The sequence below is a fragment of the Manacus vitellinus genome, unplaced genomic scaffold (genome assembly GCF_001715985.3).
Source record: "Manacus vitellinus isolate BGI_N305 unplaced genomic scaffold, ASM171598v3 scaffold_23_pilon, whole genome shotgun sequence".
NCBI classification, from domain to species: Eukaryota; Metazoa; Chordata; class Aves; order Passeriformes; family Pipridae; genus Manacus; species Manacus vitellinus.
Window position 1 is genome coordinate 4,366,931 of NW_021939718.1, and position 20,671 is coordinate 4,387,601.

Here is a 20,671-nt window from a genome sequence, read left to right on the forward strand (position 1 = left end):
AAACCAAACAACTTGAAAAATGTCATTACAAAAGCTGTTCTCTGTAATTTTCCCTCCTAGTTAGAAGGATATCTGCAGAGGTTCTGAAATACATGAAAAGACTCCAAATCTTCACCCTGCGTATTGTAGCATAAATAGTAATGCCATTAATAAGAAGGAAGAGATAGTAAGTTATAGTGAGTATTGCTGCTTTGTTAAACTATACAAAACTCTGCAACTCAGCTCTATTGCTAGAATAAACTTTCACTGACCCCTATAGTTACCAGGGTTTCTACAGAAATATCTGCTTCAGAATCCAGAAAGAATGAACATTTTAATACAAAAGCAAACAAAACCACTTTACTAGCTGCTAGAGATTTTGTCAGAGGAAGTAAGTATCATTAATGCATACAACAGGGTACAGATTGCTTGCCATCTACTTACTCTAGGTAATTAGTTCTTACAGTCTACTGGAGTTAAAGTTGCAGCCTATGCACGACACTAAAACTCAGCAAAGAACCTCAAAATTTGTCACTAAGCATCAAGAATCCTACCGATTTACTTCTGTGAATTCAGGTTTCTGAAAAACTAAGTAATAGAAGAAAAACCTGGGAGACAATGCCATTGTGAAAAGGAAGATAAAAAGTTTATAAGAAAGCAATATATATATATTCTATTTCTTTCATACATATGTAACAACTAATACATGAAGCTATAGTACCTCTTTATACACACACAAACATACATATATACATAACCACTAAAGAATATAAAAGAGGCCCTAGCCCTTCAAAGATTCTCTGTAATCTCTCTACAAGCATAAATATAGTTGTCAGCGTGATTACTGTTTGTGTGCACTGTGTTATTAAAAGAGTACAAAAGAGAAAAACCTATGTGCAGGATAGGAAAACATAATAGGAGAAAGATTGATTCTGAGGAGAAGAGAAACTTGGAACTCAATACAGCAGCAGTACAAAATCATTTTGAAAGAACAAAAAAGTTGCATTTATTTAAATTATATACACTGAGGAAGAGATTGCAAACCAGTAATGGGTGAGGATGAAATATTTTAAACTCAAAAATATATTTACTACCTGTTCCATTCTGTCTATCCATAACTGCTGCACTTATCCCCCCAAAAATGTATTTCCCTTGTGTGTAATACTGTACTAAAGACATGGTGCTTTAAAAATAGATTTTAAAAGGGTAACATTATGAAAGAAATAGTTCTAGCAAGATCAAGCATTAGAGAGATTTGCTAATCCAAGTGAGAAGCAGAAACTAAACATTGTTTTTTGAGAAAATACCATGGTATGCTTATTCTTTATGATTTAGATGACAAATGCCAAATACTGGAGAGAAAACTCAAGCAATGCTCAGTAGGAAGACGTGATTCCTTGATAACTAAAATATTCTGTTTTAAAATAGAAAGCATATGTATCCTAAATATTAAAATATTAGAATTTAATAGCATCTTGAGAAATTATTTGAACATTGTTAGCTGTATCTCACTTCTCAGAAAAGAATCCATAATCCAGTTATGAAAAAAAAAGCAAGTTACAGTTATGTTTTTTCTTGTGACAACTGGATGTGATTCGGTATAAACGCTATCTTATTCCTCCAGACTTCTACTTGTAACAGCTATGCCCTAGCTATAACATTTTAAAATAGAAACTATATAATTCAATTATAGTTTGTTGAAACTAATGTTTTTGCTTCAGCAAACACCCTTATAGAAGAAAAGCCTTTTAAAAAAATCATGTGTTCTCAGAAACAGTAAATATATCAGTAAAAGATGGAAACAGGCAATATGAAAAAGGGGTAATCAAAATTTTTGAAAAGAAAAAGGTTACATATCTAGAGAGCTCTTTTTCAGTACTCAGAACCTTAAAGGTACTAGAAAAGGACTGCGGTTCATCTCAAGTCCTCGTGCCAAGCATTTAATCTGAAAAGCTTTGTGCAATTACTGTACAGCTAGAAACAGGGATTTTTAAAGCTAGGCAAAATCCAGAACTACTAGGTAATGCAAATTCTACAGGACAACTATCAAGACAACTGTTACCTTCTGCAGGTTACTACAGGAAACATTATGAGATAAATATATTCCCCAAGCTGTGCGAACCACACTCCTAATAATGACCGCTTGGGTATTCAGGTTTTTTTCAGAAATATCTTACGCAATTTCTCAAGGCACAGCTACACCAAGTGCTGAATTTGAACACTTCCTTTCAAATATTTTTCAAAGGTGTTTTCTTTTGGGGTTTATTTTTTGGGGGGTGGTGGTGGTGGTGTTTGTTCGCTTTTTTACTTTTTCCTGTGTTCTGTTAGTGGAAGCCTATAATTCAAAGCTTGTCTTGAAAATTGTTTTCTGCACATACAGAGGAAAACACTAGTCTGACTATTTTTCTAAAGTGGAAGTAAAGCATTACAGACTTTTATGTTTTACTACTGGTAAGAACAAAATTTTAAAGCAGTTCTTAGTAAAAACACATTACTGCAAGATCAGACCCTTAAAACATCTAGTCCTGTTTCACAGGCTGGTTTCATCAAATCTTCTCATCTTTGAACACCAAATCTCACTTTTGTGTTTCAGAATGCACAGCACTCTGCACCATTACAAACTTCGTCAGTAATAATTTACTTAAAAAGAATTCCCAGCACTAAGGATATCAATAAAACCCAGAACTAGAGCATAAAATTGAAAAGACAGTTACACAATTCTGTGTGTGCTTGCTGCCCCAGCTCACTGCTATACATCTTCACATCAACCTAATTCATTTGACACACAGTCTCCCCACAGCTGAGAAAGCCCAGCTTCCTTACTAGTTCTTAGTAAAAGCTTAAATACAAACCCCACTATGCTTAAGTAAAGTTAAGATTGTGACAAAAATCAACAAAAGGCAGGAAATTCAAGGATAGTACTGACAATCCATGCTTAATTCATGATTGCTTAACAAAAGGACAAAATGCTATGAGGAACTAACGTTTAGCTTTAACTTCACTATGTTCTTGGGTGAACAGGTGTTTATCTCAAAGATTATACTAATTCAGTCCAACAGACCAGATAAATTCTAGCTATTATTTAGCATTTAACAATGTGTTGGATGTAAAGAAACTGTTAAACTAATTGTCAGCATCCTAGCATGTTACACTCTAACAAACATCACTGATTAAAAATACATTTTGAGAAAATTATGCTAGACAAACATAAAGACATAGTAACATAATTTCTTTCAGAAATAAACAAAACACCTTTTTTGTAAACAAAAACCACAAAATTATTCATTTTCTAATGCAACATGAAATAGAGCAATATATATATATTTTTCTCACAAGTTAAAAACTCAGTATGTTCAATTCCTCTTTGAATCCTAATCTGTCTGGTTTTTTGCACACTATAAAAAACATTTGCTTGATCAGAAAAATGTCAGAGAAAGGAATGCAGCCTATGGCTGCATTATTAGGATGTAGGGTTTTTTAATTAATCTTTTAGGCTCCAAAATAAAATTTAGTATTTTAGCATGCTTTAGAAATACTAATTAGATACAGACACGTCTGCCTGGTAGTTTTGTATGCTGTCTTATGTAGAAATCAGAAAAACAGAAGAATGATATGAATAAAATGACTGAGATCGCACTTCATAGTCTTCTCCAGAGGACATGAAATTACCTCATGCATACATACTTTATTGCATTATTGCAGCAATAATACCTTATTGCAATTAACTGTTATTAATAACAGTCTTTGCTGCAATTATTTTCTTTATTTATTGCAATTATTATTTTCTAATGTCTCAAATTATTACAAATTTTGTAGGAAATAATATTTTTCCAATTGAGTTACTAAGCAATCATGATCTTTTCCCAGACGTCAAAATTCTGCTAACTTTGTAGCATCAAAAACTGCTGTTCATCCACTTCAAAGAGGGCTTTCAAAATCCTGCATCTGTACTTCATCAGACTTACAAACCTGGCATCAAGATTTTAATTGTCAAAGCAAGGACAACTATGTGTTTCACCCTCGGGATTACAAAAGAAAAAAGCATAGCTATCACAGAGCTTCAGTTCTTTGTGGAGCCTAAACAACTGTGCATGTGGAGATGTAAGTCTTTGTAAGACCATGGGACACATCTACAAGGTCCCACAAGAAGTCAGGCACGTGCTTCTCAGCTGATTTCCTCTACTTGACCAAATACAAAGGTGCAGAGTATATAAGGGCTTAAAAAGCCTCTGAGGAGGAGAATGGCTGCTCTTCTCCCTCTGAGAAGAGAGGTAGGTTCTTTGATAAAGGAAGTTCAGCAACAAACTGAGCTCACAGCACAGTAAGGGGCTCACTTTTTTAACTTAACAGCACCACAAACAAATGTGGGAAAGTCTTCGACTGAAGTACCAGAAAATTAATGAAAAAGGAAGAAAGGAAAAGGGCTCCACCCTGCAACACTCTTGTTAAACTAATTAATATTAACTTCCTATCACATTTTTAATCTAGGGCAAAGTTTTGGCTTTCTTAGAAACCATAAATTACGCTTAAAAATTCTACTTTGTTGCAGTTTGTTTTGCATTTTCAGCTCAGATATCAAAAGTAGAATTTGTCATGCTCAGATATGCTGAAGATTACAATTAGTCAATAATGTATCAAAAATCAGTTGGTATCATAGCTACCTTGCTGGATGTCTTATTGATCCTTAACAGCAAAAAGAGTAACATCTTTAAGTGAACTGTAAAACCTAGTACCAACTCTATCAATAGAAAATGTTCTCAAAGTCCCAGTGATGCTGAGTGACTGCAGAAACCAAAATATTAGTGACAGGTGAATCTCGGTACACAGAAATAACAGAAGCTTAGGTTGGACAGAGCTGATCGGCCAAATGCTATATATATTCTCCACTCATTCATTCTGTGAAACACACTGCCTACTTTTCATCCAGCCATGGACACTTCCTTTTCTCTCTCTCCATTCTTTCACAAGTAAAGGTTTCCTTATCCTCAGTTTCTTTGCTTCAGTTTCTCAGTTTTTTCCCTACTTTTGGGAGAAATCCTGTTTTCCTCTCAGTAACTGCAGCAAATGAAGAGCAAAATCTACCTGAGAAATTATTGATCCTCAAGATGTGGATCGCATCATTCCCATGATAATTCTTTCTACATGGGCTGTTGAAGTCAGAAGGGACAACAGTAAGGCTGGTAGATTTCTAATACACAGACAGAACGGACAAGTCTCTCCCATGCTACAGCAGTGGCAATAAGCACCTTCATTATGCCCAAAGCAAAATCAGTGAATTGCAAAATTTGAAGAGGAAAATAAAAGAATGAGTTTGTGGCCACAAACTACATCAAAGTAATTTATTACTTTGACATAGTAATTCGTTATTAAAAGCTATAGAGCGTAAAGTTAAAATATTAATAATAATTAAAAAAAAGTGAATAAGAAACAAAACCTGAAAACCTGATGTGACCATCTCAAATATACAGCTTGTAAATCCTAGTGAAATTCAGGTATGCAGGTGAGAGACAGACATTTCAGATTGTGGTCTTATTTTGAAGTCAATATCTTACTTGAAAAAAAAAACCTAAATAAGATAAAACAAAGCAGCCTTTGTAAACACAAGCAAGTGCTAGGAATTTTTCCTATTCTAAATACAAAATATGTCTCCCTCTATGGCCTATCAGACAGGATATTTTATTCCTCAGGTGTTCCTCTCTATTTTATCACAACAACATTTTTAAGGGATCATCAAGTTCATTCAAATTTCATGGCCTACAATAGTCAATCAATCCCCATTCTTATTTGCTTAGGTATGCTTTTACAGCATCTAGAAATGCCTATTTTTGGATTTTCTACCAAATGCTCTCCTGATCTCCAGGATAATTCCAAGGGGACTGTACCCAGACTACCCAGTAACTGCCAATTTGATAAGGATATTTTGCATCAAATACATACATTGACTTTCACACTTCTAATTACATGTATTTTTTAAGCATGTCAACCACTTTTTGTACATTTCCTATTTTTATGGATAAAGGTTAGAAATTTTTTATCTCTACATTTCCAACACTTTCTATAAGAGTCCCTGTGAACTCCAGTTCAATATTCCCCCCAAAAAAGATATAGGTATATTACATACCATAGTCAGTGATCTTACAGGATACTAAATACAGTTCTTTCAGGTTCCGTCCTTCTCTGGCAATGACCTCCACACATCTGGAAGACACACGGCATAAAACTACTGTTAAAAGACAATAAATAATTTTTAAATAGCAAGAGCACAATCCACAGGTGTAATGTACTGTATCTCAATTTCTTTATTTTGTAAATTGCTCTGAATTTTCTAAATTATTTTCTAAATTGCTGAAAATGCATATGGCTTCAGGTATACACTGCAGAAAAACAGTATTTTAAACTGAACACCTTTATATGAATATTTTCATAAGTCTATGAATAGTGACTTGCTTGAAATATATACTGACAAGTCTTTTGGAAAATTACGAAAATGTGATTTTCCATTTCTTTATTACTGTATAACTTCAAAAAGTTTCTATTGTAAATTTCAAACTTTAAGAGTTTTCTTCTAGGGAAGAACTATAAATGCACTGTAATGAGCACAAAATGTAAGCAAATGTAATTTTAAATTCATGTTTGTATTTCTTCAGTGATTACTGCATGAGTCAGCATTCACCAGGGCCTGAAATGCTCTTGGTGTTCCAATATATTGCTAGAGAAGCTTGTATAGATGAGAAGACTATGAGAAGCTCATTTATTTATGTTATCACAGCTGTGATGAATATGCAATGAAACACAGAGTTTATGTTAATCTTGTTTTTTGATTTCTTGTAAGCAAGAAAATTATTATTAATTAATTAATGAAATGAAATATGAGCTTATTACGTACTTGTGGCCAAGCCTAATGCTGTGTTTCCAACTGCATTGTTTATAGCACATCACTCAAAAATCATAGATTCATAACATATATTTTCAGTCCCAGTAACGTTGATCAGCTGTTCACTAGATCAAATAGCATGACTACTGTGCTATTTTCTACATAGACATTTTTAAAAGTATATTTTACTGGATAAATTGTCTGTATTTCTTCTGATCCAATATATTCCACTTTAATTTTCAGGTCAATTACCCAATCACCTACTCTGACTCTTAAATCAACCCTGGTACAGTACACAAAATTAAATTACTTGCCAATTTCTAAGAAAACAGGTATTGCTGAATGTGTCATAGTTTGAAAAATACACCTACATCCTCAGGAACCTTTCCTTTCATTTACCACCACCAACAGATTATCTCCCAATCTGATTAAACTGTTCATGCCGCCAATTTTAGGTTTTAAAAGCAACCACCGAATTCTGACAGTTTACAATAGGAAATAACTGAACAGCAGTCCTTCACATCTATTCGTCCACTCTCTGCTTCCTTCTTCTAAAATATACAATGAAAATTCACCAATAATAATAAAACAGCACACCTCTGACAGAGTACCTTAATCATAGCTCCTGTAACACTATTATAAATTTTCAACCCTTGACAACTGTGAGGGCCTAATATTTAGCAACTTTTTGCAACGCTTGTCATTGGGAAAAGGTTCCCTTTCTTTACAAATACACAAAGAACGGAAAGTAATATTTAGCACAATAACTTCTGACAGGGAAGTAAAACAGGGTGAACCTCCAGATTCTATACTTGTTTAAATCCATAACTTTTCTGCTAAGAAAATTAGCAAGCATGACACTTTTCTTTTAGAAACTACACCAGGACTATGCTTTTAAATATAAAGTAACTCAAAACTATATGTTCCATCAGGTTATTTTCCTAAAAAACTGATTAAGATTTAGAGCATTTAACACATTCTGTGTACATGAAAAACTTCTGTTCCCGTAAGACATAATTTTGAAGAACGCACTCATCTTTGTTAACTTTAACTGGCTTATTGAGATAACTAGACCATGAGGAAATTTTTTTTAATTATTTATTCCAGAAAAATACTTCCTAATAATGAAATTTTATTGCTAATATTAGTAATATAATAGAAAATCATTATAATGTATTTTACTAGGAGTATTTTCATTAGACATTTCAGCAAATATAAATTAAAAAGTCAATATTGAGGTTAAAAGAAGCTTTTATTAATTCTTGTCATATAAATCATTTAGCAGAGTAATGATGCTATGAAACACTTTGGATAAAAATTCTGAACATAGAAAAATTTTTTGAAATTTTTTTCTAGTGGCTTTAAAAGTTTTCAAATTATTTTTGATAATTTTTACTTACTGAGAGACCATTAATTTAACAAAAATTATATTGCAGTATAGCAGTCAGTATCTAAAAATACAACCACAAGACAGTCAAGATGACATAAAAGACTACCTAATTTTCTCTACAAGCTCAGTTACACACCTTTTCAATCAGTCACGGTCAAAGTTGTATTGCCTGTGCAAATGCAAAAGTATTTGACTGTGTGGCCTTTATAATTGTATTCTTTAATCCTTCCAAGTACAACCAGCTCTAAGGGTTAAAGTTTTTTCAAGTGCCTTGAGTGACTCCAATCCTGTTCTCAGTGACATCCTCAAGTCTAAATGAAATACAGTTCACTTTCTGCTACTGGGAAAAGAAAATCTTCAGAATCTTCAGCTATCTTCATTAAACAGGAAAAAAAAAAAAAAGAGAAAAAAGGCAAAAACGGACCTTTGACAGCCTCATTTCCTTTTGTTTCTTAAAAACATTAAAATCACCTAACATCTAAAAGAATGAGGTAATGACACATCTAGTTTGGAGAAAAAAGAAAAATATATATAGCTGAAATACTGAATCTATGGCCCCCACGGCGTGCCTGCGGAGCTCCGGGGACCCCAGCCCCTGGGTGCGACCATGGTTGGCCCCCGCCCCGGCCCCGGCAGGAGAGAGGAGAGAGAGGGGAGCCTCGCCGGCGGGTACTGCACCCCTGTGGAAGAGGAGAGGGGAGCTTTGGAGCACACAGAGGTTTGTCGTTCCAGGTTTGGGGGAGGGGAAGGGTGTCGAGCGGGCCATGGGGGTCCTCAGACTGGCGGGAGTGCGAGCGGGGCAATCCTGTATGAAATGCTGCAGGTGAGCAGTGCACCTGTAGATATGTGGTAACACAGTGGGGTAAGGATAAGGTCAGGGTGGATAATGGGTTCTTTTAGAATGCTGGGGGTCCTGGACGGGCTGGGGCCTTGAAAGGAACCCCAGCCTTGGATGGGTACGGGGGCCAGAACGGTTTGTCTGTTTGTTTGGTTTTGGCTCACCTGTGGCTACTGCCCAGGTTTGGCATGTTCTGGATATATTTGCTTTGCTCTGTTACATCCTGAAAGGGTGGTCAGGACAAAGGGTTGTTCCTGGGTATTTCCTGAAGATTGTATATAGATAGGTGATAGCAAAGTAGGAAATGTAAGATATGCCCGAATCGTTCTAATAGGAATGAAGCCTGTGTACCCCTGTGTGCTTGCGAGCTATGCTGGCGATGGTACATGCCTTCGGTAGGGTCGCCCATGCCAGACAGGTCAAAACTGTAGGACCAGATACACTACAGTCTTGGGCAGGATGAGCTTGTTAGCCTTCTGGCAGTCATCCTAGGAGAAGAACAACTCTAATCCCAAAGTTGGGCAGATGGAACTTGCTTAGGCCTGTAAGGCCATCCATCTAAGAGAAGGTCACTCTAATTAAACCTACATCCTGAGGACCTCACTGCCACCGTCCAAGCTCGCTCAGCCCTGGGAGATGAACCTTAGGATTAAAGGGTGGGTTCAGTTCCACGCATACTGCATCTCACCTAAAAAATCCATTGCACAGGCTTGAAGGTTTTACCCACATGCAAAAAGTCCTGTAGCGACAGGTGAGGGTCGAAACGGCAGGTGAAAGGTGCACTGGGAGCCGCAGACCCAACCCTGCATGCAGGTGGTTCAGGATATTGGTCATTTGAGACTGACCGGAGATGACAGTCTCTTGGGGCAGCACCCTGAATGACCAGGCAGCCTTTTCAAGGACAGCACTGCTTGCTCCACTCGGAGAGGGGCCTAGAAAAGGTGGCCTAAACAAAGCTCATCTCCACCTTCACCCGGTTGGTTAACTGCAGGCCAACGGGCATCTTCTTCCAATGCGGTCGCACAAAGATCAAAAGACAAAGGCATGCACCTGCCTCCAAAGGTGTACCTAATTAACTATGTGCCTTTTGCAACCGGATGTGTCTATCTCATATTGGCCTTTTTAGCCACCAACGGGCTTGCAACAAACATGGGTAGTGCCCTTCCCAAATCTTTGTTTGAAAAGCCTAGCCACGATGATGACTGAATCTATGGAGTTTTTTGTGTGCTTTCTATACCTTGCATCAGTCAATCTAATTCCAGTTTTAATTTCTATTATCCTTTCTACAGATCATCCCCATGTATATCAACCTGCAGAGACAGAAGAAACAGTTTACATGGCCTTATCAGTCTGCTTTGTAGAGGGTCACACAATACATAATTGCTACTAACAACTGACTTCTTTACAACCTAAGGAAAAATAAGAGTAGTTGTGTATTTATTACTTTTACCTTTTAACCTTTGTTAAATATGACAGCAAAGAAAAAGGTTAAAAGAACAAAATGAAATTAACCTTTTCTAGAAAACAAGGATAATCTTAATTCTGTTGTAATAATCCATCAAAATGATGTCAGATTATTGTCATAGCTATCATTGGAAGTATTTATATTTACAATGTTACTCAATTAGACAACAAAGAAGCCTAACCTAAAAAAAAAAATAAAAAAAAATCAGCATTATACTGGTAACTAAAAGAGGCAAAGTTATTATTTAAAGCAGTGGCAAGTTGCGGAAGTGAGCAAACCAGAAAATTGAACCTCACGAAAGTTGGAGACTAACATGGACATGGTGGCAAAAGCTGTGTACCAAGGCTAAAAGAATTTTTTAAATCTCTTCACTCAAGATTACTGAACAGGCTTTTAACAGCTGTACAAAATGTATTAAAATATAAACAATCTTCCAAAAAGAAAAGAGACTTTCACACTCGAAATAACTTATTACCAGAAATGAGACAAGGGTTCACTAGCCAAGGAATAAAGAAATAAAACTATAATTAGAACTTTGATAATATACATGCCTGGATCAGAGATGGCCAAAGTTAAAATTTCTTCACTTCCTTCTTTGTAAATGAGTATCATTTAGAACCATATAACACATTAAAACATCAAAACAGAGAACATGAAATATTTTAGGAAGAAACTGCTTATTCATTAAACCTGAAAATATTATCTAACAAATGCTTATGTCAAGCTTTCCCTAGACCTACTCAATATTTTATGAATGCTGTTCTCTGATACACTGATAAGCAATTCAGTTTTATTGCATTTGATTCTAAAAGTAAGGAAATAATATCATGCACTGTGAAATTTATAGTGCAATCGGGAGCAAGGAAAAGGCAAAGAGCACAAACTGATTTCACGTAAACAAAGCCAATCAAACAATATTTAAGAAACCAAGAATATAACTAAAACCATACCTACATACTGTTAATTCAAAATAGTCACAAGACCACAGAAGTTTGTAAGATAACTAGAGCTTGCTGAGCACTGTGATGCTGAACGTACCAACATACCAACATCCCAAAATTCATTATGTTCAGAGACTAACAAAAACCTGATTGCCTCTTACTGTTGTAATTTCTAAAGATGTCTTTCTACTTGAAAAGCTAAAAAAAAAATAAATCACAAGATGAAAATGATACAGCTATAATGTATAAGTGTGTGTGTATATATATATAAAATGGATATACATAAATAAAACTCTCTGTGTTACAGAAATTTGTCCACTAACATGTACTTGTGTGTACTCTTCTTCCCACCTGGTCTCTGTACAAGACCAGAAAAATTATCAAAATGTACAAAGATTTAGTGGCATAGAGTTTCTCTGACAACATGTCTCTTTAACAGAACTGCACGACTGAAACACAGATAACTTCAAGTTTAGGCCCATCTTCTTGATAACTTCCTACAAATAAATTTATGCAATGATTTGTCATAGTCAATGTTTATGACTTTCCACGATGTACTGCAAAATGTAAAGCTTAAAATTAAATTCCAACAAACTAAAAAAAAGTCAGTATTTCAAAACCCTTTAATTTTCTTCTCTTAGCCAACAGAAACCTACATTCTTTGACTCAAATAAAGTAAACTGCAAGCTTCTACCTGTAAGAAAAGATAACAAAGATCCTTGAGTTACAGAAAACAATTGTATTATACATATATATGTACACAGAGCTTTTTATGTTTTTCATCTAAATCTAAAAACATTGGAAAATTGTACTTGTGGCAACTGAAGGGACCTAATGAGAAAATATGAGTACAGTATTTGTGGTGTAACTGGTCCTGGGAGACCTTGTTACAGTCTGAGACGCTCTTCAGCCCTGAGTGAAGCTAACAGGAGTTGCCATATACTGTTGATGAGTTTACAATTTGAGGGAGTGAGTTTCCCTCACCACAGAGGTGTAAAAAATGCAAAACATTAACGTACTACCTAAGATTCAAAGTGAACATCAGACTATCTACATGTCTGCATTGCATTTGACTGCCATGCATTTGTCTTTTAAGCAGTGAAATGAACACACCTTACTATCCTTTCGAAACATAACCAAGAGCACTATTAGGAAGCCAGAGAGAGCTTGGGAAGAACAGGAACACAAAAATATGCCTTAGAAATCAGAAACCTTTCACAAAGAAATATATAGTGCTCCTCAAAAATTATAGTTTCAATGGTTAAATTCAGGCAGAAGACAGTAGCTGTACATAAAATAATACAGTCATTGGTTTGATGACTTAAATATTCCAATGGAAGGCAATAATGCAATATAATAACCAAGTCTCTCCCATAACAAAACCAAACCTCATACTACAGAAGCATATCCAGTCTTAAAAAATTTATGTATTCTGAGGCCTTCTGCACTCAGAAGGAATCATTTGAAGGCTAACATAATGAAAATACTAACATTTTACTGAGAGATCTACAAACCTTTGTAAAACCTCATAACAATAAATGATGAACTTCACAGACTGATGGATACATATTCTTGGTTCAGGATTCTCTTTCACTGATCATTTTATTTGCATTATGACCAATATATCTCTTTCAATACATTTGTTTACTGTTACTTTATACTAATAAGAGGTAAGATTTATACTTGTCTTTCAGTTAGCCTAGAACACGGTTTTTACTGCCATTTTAACATTAGAATCACATTCAAAATATATATTTAAATGGCTTTGAATTTCAACACCAAGAACTGCATCTATAAGAAACAGTATTAACCACAGAGCTAGCAAAACAGAGTAAGACTTTTAAGCAAAAACACAAACAGAATCTGAAGAGTACTTTTTGTCTGGAGCCAATATGCAAAGTGTCATTAGTTATACAAGTAAACAGCAACTATCTTAAAGCAGTCAATGTGATTAGCAGGGAGGTATTCTTAAGAAAATCAATATAATTTAAAACTAGGTTTGCCAAACAGTTTTGCCACTTACAGCACAGGAAAACAGATTAGTTTTTTTTTTTTATAGTGGAACTCACAAATAACAGAGGTGAGGGCAGACAAGTCCCACAGTGTCTGCTAGCGCTCTAAGCTAGTCAGATGCACACAAGCTCCAGTCAGAGAGCCATACAGATAAATGAATCAGCTCTGTGCTTAAGCTATTATGCCCTGTCTTTCAGCAATAAATATCTATTTTCAAATACTTATTAGTAGTCTTATCTAAAATGAAATGCCTCCTGTTACCCTCACTGCATCTAAATCCAGCAAGCAATTAAGCCAAGAAAGGAGAGATTTAGCAAATTGTTTAATTCCACTATCTGACTTTTACATGTAGTAGTATTCCAGGTGGCCTTTGGTCCCTTTCTGGTTTGGAGGAACTAGGTACCATAACGGATTTAACGGAAATAAACAACTAGGAAAAATAATCTTATTCTAAACCCCTCATAAATCTGATTTTCTACAGCTAATTATGCTAAAGTCTGGAAGACAATTAAATGATATCTCTTTATTTTTTAAGAACTCTGTAGTATTTTGGAATTCGCATTTGAGATGAAAAGATCTGCTACAGCATTTCAAATACAGTTTCCTACATCCATTGTGGCAACCTGTCTACTGTCATAAGCAAAACCAAGGAACTGTTAACTACCAGCAAGACAATGCATATTTCTTAGCAAGGATTGTTTTGTATTACAAAACCAAACAGTGGCTTCCTTCCTGAACTGTTTCAGTGGTGCTCTTCTGCTTGCAAAACATTTGCATTCCTGGTATGATACTGCTGAATTACTCTGCTATGAGTGGCCAATGGCTCAGACTCCCAACACACATCAGTGACAAGCAGTGTCCCTCAGGTGTCCATACTGCAACCAGTGTTACTTACTATCTTCATTAACGACAGAGATAAAGGGAGCAAGTGCACCCTCAGCAAATTTGCAGATGACACCAAGCTGAGTGGTGCTGTTGACAGACTTAAAGGAAAGAATGTCATCCAGAGGGACCTGGAAGAGCTCTAGAAGTGGGCTCACGGGAATCTCATGAGGTTTAACAAGATCAAGTGCAAGGAGCTGCACCTGGATTGGGGCAAACCCTGGTATCAACACAGGCTGGGGGATGAACAGACCAAGAGCAACCATGCTGAGAAGGACTTGGGGGAGCTGGTGGGTGAGAGGCTGGACATGAGCCAGCAATGTGCACTCACAGCCCAGAAAGCCAAGTGTGTCCTGGGCTGCATCCAAAGCAGTGTGGGCAGCAGGTGAGGGAGAGAATTCTGCCCCTCTGCTCTGCTCTGGTGAGACCCACCTGCAGTGCTGCACCCAGCTCTGGGGTCCCAGCACAGGAAGGACATGGACCTGTTGGAGAGTCCAGAGGAGGCCACCAAGGTGGTTAGAGAGATGGAGCACCTCTCCTATGAGGAAAGGCTGAGAGAATTGGGATTGTTCAGCCTGGAGAAGAGAAGGCTTTGGGGTGACCTAATTGCAGTCTTCCAGTACCTGAAGGAAGCCCACAAGAAAGATGGACTTTTCACAAAGGCATACAGGGACAGGACAAGAGGGAATGGCTCCAAACTGAGAGTAAGTTTAGACTATATATTAGGTGGTGAGGCAGAGGTTGCCCAGAGAAGCCGTGACTGCTCAATCCCCGGAAGTGTTCAAGGCAAAGTTGAATGGGGCTTTGAGCCACCTGGTCTAGTGGAAGGTGTCCCTGCCCATGGCAGGTGGTTGGAAACAGATGATCTTTAAGACCCCTTTTAATCCAAGCCATTTTAAGATTCTATGATTTGTGTACCAGTGAAGAAAAATAATTGCTTACATACATGTTGCTTTTTCACACAGTTAATGTCATGATGTCACACTTCCTAAGACACATGTAGAGGTAACTCTCATAATGTTGCCTACATGTAAACACAAAAATGTGCAGATTTAGAAAATGATTACTGCACAGTAGCTACAGACAAGATCGGGAGTTTGTAAACTGTAAGTTCTATTTCTATGCACATAAGCAAATCCTTGTGAATTCAAACAAGATGTTTGAAGTCCCACTGTCCCAGCAGTGTACAGAGAAGGTGAGGTGATATTCAGATGTTGAAAGTGTGTTCTGAAGGCTGAATCTTTAGTTGAAATGACCTAATAACTGATGGAAAGGAGTTAGTAACATGGAAATGTTACTAACATGAAATGACTTAGTAACATGGAAAGGAGTTCAGAGATAGACTACCACACAGGCTGCGAATTCAGAGAAGTGTAAATGAGAAGAGACCTTCAGGAGAAGAAAGGCTTCAAGTTTTGCTATAACTCTCTCTCAGTACAAACCTCACAAGGGTCTACACCAGCTCAGTTGCACCATTTTGTGCATGGGAAGAGACTGGGCTTTGAGCAGGGGCGGTACCCTTAATTCTTCCTCATCTTTGAAAGATTATATTTATATGCTTCAGACCTTAAGATGTTTCCTGGAGTTACAGTGGCCTCAGTTTTGACAGACTTTTTTTTAAGTAGTCTTGTGCTATACCATTAGGATTTAGTATACGAAGTAAGATAAAAATAGCCCTCTTTTTTCAAAGAAAAAAGCTCTCCAGATTAAGAACAAAAGTAAGAAATGGGAACTGTACTGCTGTGCTATAACTTCCCAAAACTATTCTTTAGAGTGTCCTTTTGGAATGCTTGGATAAACTTTAAAATACTTCCATGAAAATGAAAAAAAAATCACCTGATATTTTGAAAATAAAATACCATGTTTATACAGCTCTGTACTTCTTGATCTAAACAAGGACTGCATACATATGAAAGAATATTTCATCACATTCACTGCTTGATTTTAATACCACAGGGGCTGACATACACTTCACTGAGCTCGGCACATAAATAGATAATCTTCTCTATTGAGATTTACTCTTTCAATCCCTTTTGCATCTCTTACTTCTTTTCTAATCCAGAAAACAACCCACTAACCTCTACCAGCTATTCATTTAAAGACCATCCTTTCTTGAAATGACACTGCAGATTATGGTCAATGGGTCATGTGGATTGAGAATGGACTTCATCAAGGGTCCCTCCTGCTAACTTTAAGAAAACAGCAAAACCTGCCTCATTTTCTTCTTTTCAAAATGGAAACATATTGTATAAATCTACTTTTATACTGAGTTGTAAATAGACAGTGAGTAAATATTGGTAAAGGCTCAGTTCTGTGAAAACATAAAATCTCAATAAAAGTTTAAATAAATATTCTCAATCCTATTCATGAGAACAGTAGTACTGCTAAAAGTTATGATCTAAATTTAGACAAGATGAACAAGGTTTACATGGAGAGGTAATTTTTTCCATTGGACAGCAAAAGAAGTAAAGTCTTTTACAGGACATAAGGAAGCTTTCTGCAAAAAAGTCCTATCATCACATCTGATATTTCTCCTCTACTGCTGAAGGACATTCAAGTTTGTAGAGAATTTCTGCTTATATGAAATGATGATGGAGCAGAAGAAGAGCCAAGATAATCAAAGAGGAAAAAAATAAAATCCAGTACTCACCATAATTCATGTATTTTCAGAATTGATTTGGGGTGCAATTCTCTTTAAAAATAAGAGCAACTTGGTAGATCTGTTACATTAATTTAATTGTGCTGAAGTTAGCAAAACTGATGAAAGAAAAAATCAAGCTCAATGCACTTTTGGACAAATGCTATAGAGAAGAGAGATTAAAGAATGTGAGTAATAGCTGAATGCTGCAGTTCTCAGGTCTCACCCAAAGGGTAGCATCACAGCAAAGCTTGTATGTGAAATTTTCTATATGTCATACATAATACCTTACCTGAAATTTTTTAGTATACAAATTTTAGCTTAGAAAAAACCCCCTCCATGTGTACTAAAATCTTAAAAGGCCTTGATTTGCCAAGAAGTATTTTCTAAATGTTGGTAAGAATGCCAAGGTTCTTAGAAAATTTACTTTTAACTAGGGAGAATGCACTGAGACAGAAATGACTCTAAAAAAACCCCCCCAAAACCCCCAACAAAAAAACAAACAAGCAAACAAACAAAACAAACAAACAAAAAAAACAAACCCAAAAAAAGCACCTTAAAGGCAAATTTCAGAAGCCCTTCATAAAATGATAATGAATTCCTTTCCATAAGGCTCTCAGCTACCACTTCTGTTACTGGTATGCTGCTTGAAGAATACAACAGAAAAAAGCTTGATGATACTGTCTGTGCTTTGTATGAAGTAAAATTGCCTCCTTTTAACTCAGACAAGATACTAGCAAATATATTTATTAGAAGCTGAAAGAGCACTACTTCTTTCTGTGTGTCAAGATCTTAGTAGACTGCCATTTATATTCTCTAAATGCAGATTTTAATACCACCTAAAAATGTATGAACTTCATCTAGTACTATTCAATCTGAAAGTACTTAACAAGGTAACTTTTCATGTAATCTTACTGGAAAATAATCTGTCTAGACAGAATACTAGGATATATTGTGCCCTTTCAAACTGTAGTGAGAAAACAAGACAGTTCTCACTAGCTGGAAATTTCATAACTGAGCAACTACACATTCAGTTATAAATGAAGAAACTTTTTTCACTTCTTCCAGTCTCAAGCTCCCCTGTGTCTTGTTGAGAGGGTTCTGATTTTGTCAGGCCTTCAGAGTGCTGGTAATTATTTACATTTGTTGTATCAGTATTGTTTGTAGTTTTGTAAAAGAAACATTAACTTAGGGATACTTGCCTGCACTTGCATCTGCAGAGATTATTGTTTGCTTGGCTACCCTAAAAGCTATCTAGTTGTTAAAAACCAATAAATTGCCACCCAAAACAACATAAAAAACTTCAGAACAAGTAGAAGGACTTTGACTGAAATTTTATGAGTTTGCTATCTTTTTCTCCTTAATTTTTCAAGGCATTTAACAAACCTGATGGTTCATACAATCAAGCTGAGTTCCTCAGTTCATTGATGTGAATATCCTAAATCTTTACAGTCTAAGTTTAGATTCTGACAAACCTCAGCTAACTTTGCACTGAAAGAGAACAGAAATAGTCATCTGATGCCTTAATGGCATCTCAGCTATGACAGTGACTATTATGTTCTGCTGCAGGACAATAAGAAACAGCATCAAATAATTTCTTAAACTGAACCAGTGGGAGCCACAAGGGTGTAACTCTCTAGGCCATTAGAAATTATGTAGTTAATGAAAATCTACCTATTAAAAAAGCCAAGGAAGTTTTCATGTGTTGTATTTTTGCCTCTCTGGAGAGTTAAGGCAAGAATTCTGTGATGTATTTATAAATCACTAGACATAACTATAATTCCATAGATTTTTTTAGCAAACTGTTATTAATAAAATATTAAAAAATCTATGGAATCACTTTACTGCAGATCTATTTCTTCCTACTTCCCTGCAGTAATATTATACTGCATTAAAGTAATAAACACCGCTGATAGTTGAAGCTTTTCCAGGAAAGGACAGTGTTAATGTATTAGTCTGAGTTCTAAAATTTTGCAGTCACTTAAACCAGATCAAACGGAGGTGGAATTGCCTGCTCCTCTGTGCAAGAAGTCATTTCTATACAAAAGTAACACAGGCACATTTCTTCACTCACCAGGGAAGTCGGGGGAAAAGCAAAGTAACCAGTGTGTGTGCTTCATAGAAACAGTGGGGGGGATGAAAATGTTACATATTTTCCATATGTGCAACTTTGAGAAATCACAGAAGGAATAATACTGAGACCTAAACTTGCTTTGCACTTTGTTAGATAGGTAAGCAAGGCAGTGAGCAGGAGTATGCTGATGGTCAGTTGGAGCAAACATGTCTCCACCATTCAACACAACGTTTCAGGTTACTACTAAATTAATTCAAAACAGATACTATTTGTTGAAGTTATTCTGACATCTAATACGTTCAGAATTTCTTTGGCTATCACCACATTTACTGTTCTGGCACCAAATCAGAAAAAGTGTATGAAGAAATCTCTGAACTAGCATAAGCCCAGAATGAATTTTAGGAATAAATACTGTGTTTAGAGGATGCCTTGTTTTCTCTAACATCTACTGTATGCTAGGACATCTACAGGTTATACTGACAAAGATGATTGGAAAAGATTATGCTCTCATTCTTTTAGTTCTGACTAAATTACTAGTTTTCAAGTTTCCCATGGAAGCTCCAAATATTTCCTAGATTATTGCCAGAACACATAAAGGAGTGTGTTACTCATTGCTAGACATAGTCCTGTAACATTTTATAAATTGAAACTGTCATTTGGAGAAAAGTCTTCTTTATATTCTTACTAACTTGCCTGTACTTGACAGAGGCATCAGTCAAATGAAGTTTCTATTTGCCTTTAGATCCCAGCATCTACAGGAGGACTGAAACTTGTTTTCTAATTGCAGGACTGGAATTCCATCAGGAGGTTAAATGGGCATTGAAAGTAATTCACAAAGCACTGGTGATGTTGTCACATTGGACTGAAAGATGAGCTTCTACCTGTTGCTCCATTTCATTTCTCATCTGGTACTTTTAAGCCTGGATGAGGCTGGTTTAGAGAGAATGACCTTCCCCATGGAACAAAAATCACATTTTTCCATAAATCAAAAACGCAAAATACTTTACCATGGCAAATAGTTTGAAATCTGTAACTCCAGGTAAAGATTCTCTATGCAGTGGCCTCAAACATAATTAGGCCTTCAAAGCGGCTTGATGACAGGCTTAATTACCTCTACCACTGGTGTGATGGTTTCACTCTAGGCCTTCCTGGATGGTTTCACTCTAGGCTGGAGACCAGCTTGTAACCAGGAAGGAACTAGGAAGGTGACCATGGAAGTATTCCATGTTATTCCTTTGCGTAACTTGAGGTATAAATAAAGCCAACAGGAGGGACCTCGCGTTCTTCCTTTCCGGCGAGGTTCGAGAACGGTGGGTCCCTGTCTCGGTCTTGCTTACCTGGAGCTGAGGCCTGCAGTGACTGCTGTTCTCTGCCACGCATGAGGGGAGAGTGCTGGGCCGTGTCCAGCCATCCTGCTTCTCTCAAGGGAAGTGGTGAGATTTTGCCAGTTCTTCAGTTTGCTGGTTACCAGGTTTTTAGATTGTGTAGACTGGTTTTGGTTTTGTCCCTGTTCGTCCTATTTTGTCCTTTTCCTTTCTCCCTTCCCCTCTTCCCTTAGGAAGCTATTTAGGGTTTCT

General features: G+C 36.4%; 1 protein-coding gene across 1 annotated transcript in view; it reads right to left on the reverse strand.

Annotated features, from left to right (window-relative positions):
* The window catches only part of FBXL17 (F-box and leucine rich repeat protein 17), a 287,476-nt gene that overhangs the window by 97,847 nt on the left and 168,958 nt on the right, over positions 1–20,671 (reverse strand). The window contains 1 exon segment of the mRNA XM_029959927.1: positions 6,101–6,177. Within this exon segment, the coding sequence (XP_029815787.1) occupies positions 6,101–6,177 (77 nt within the window).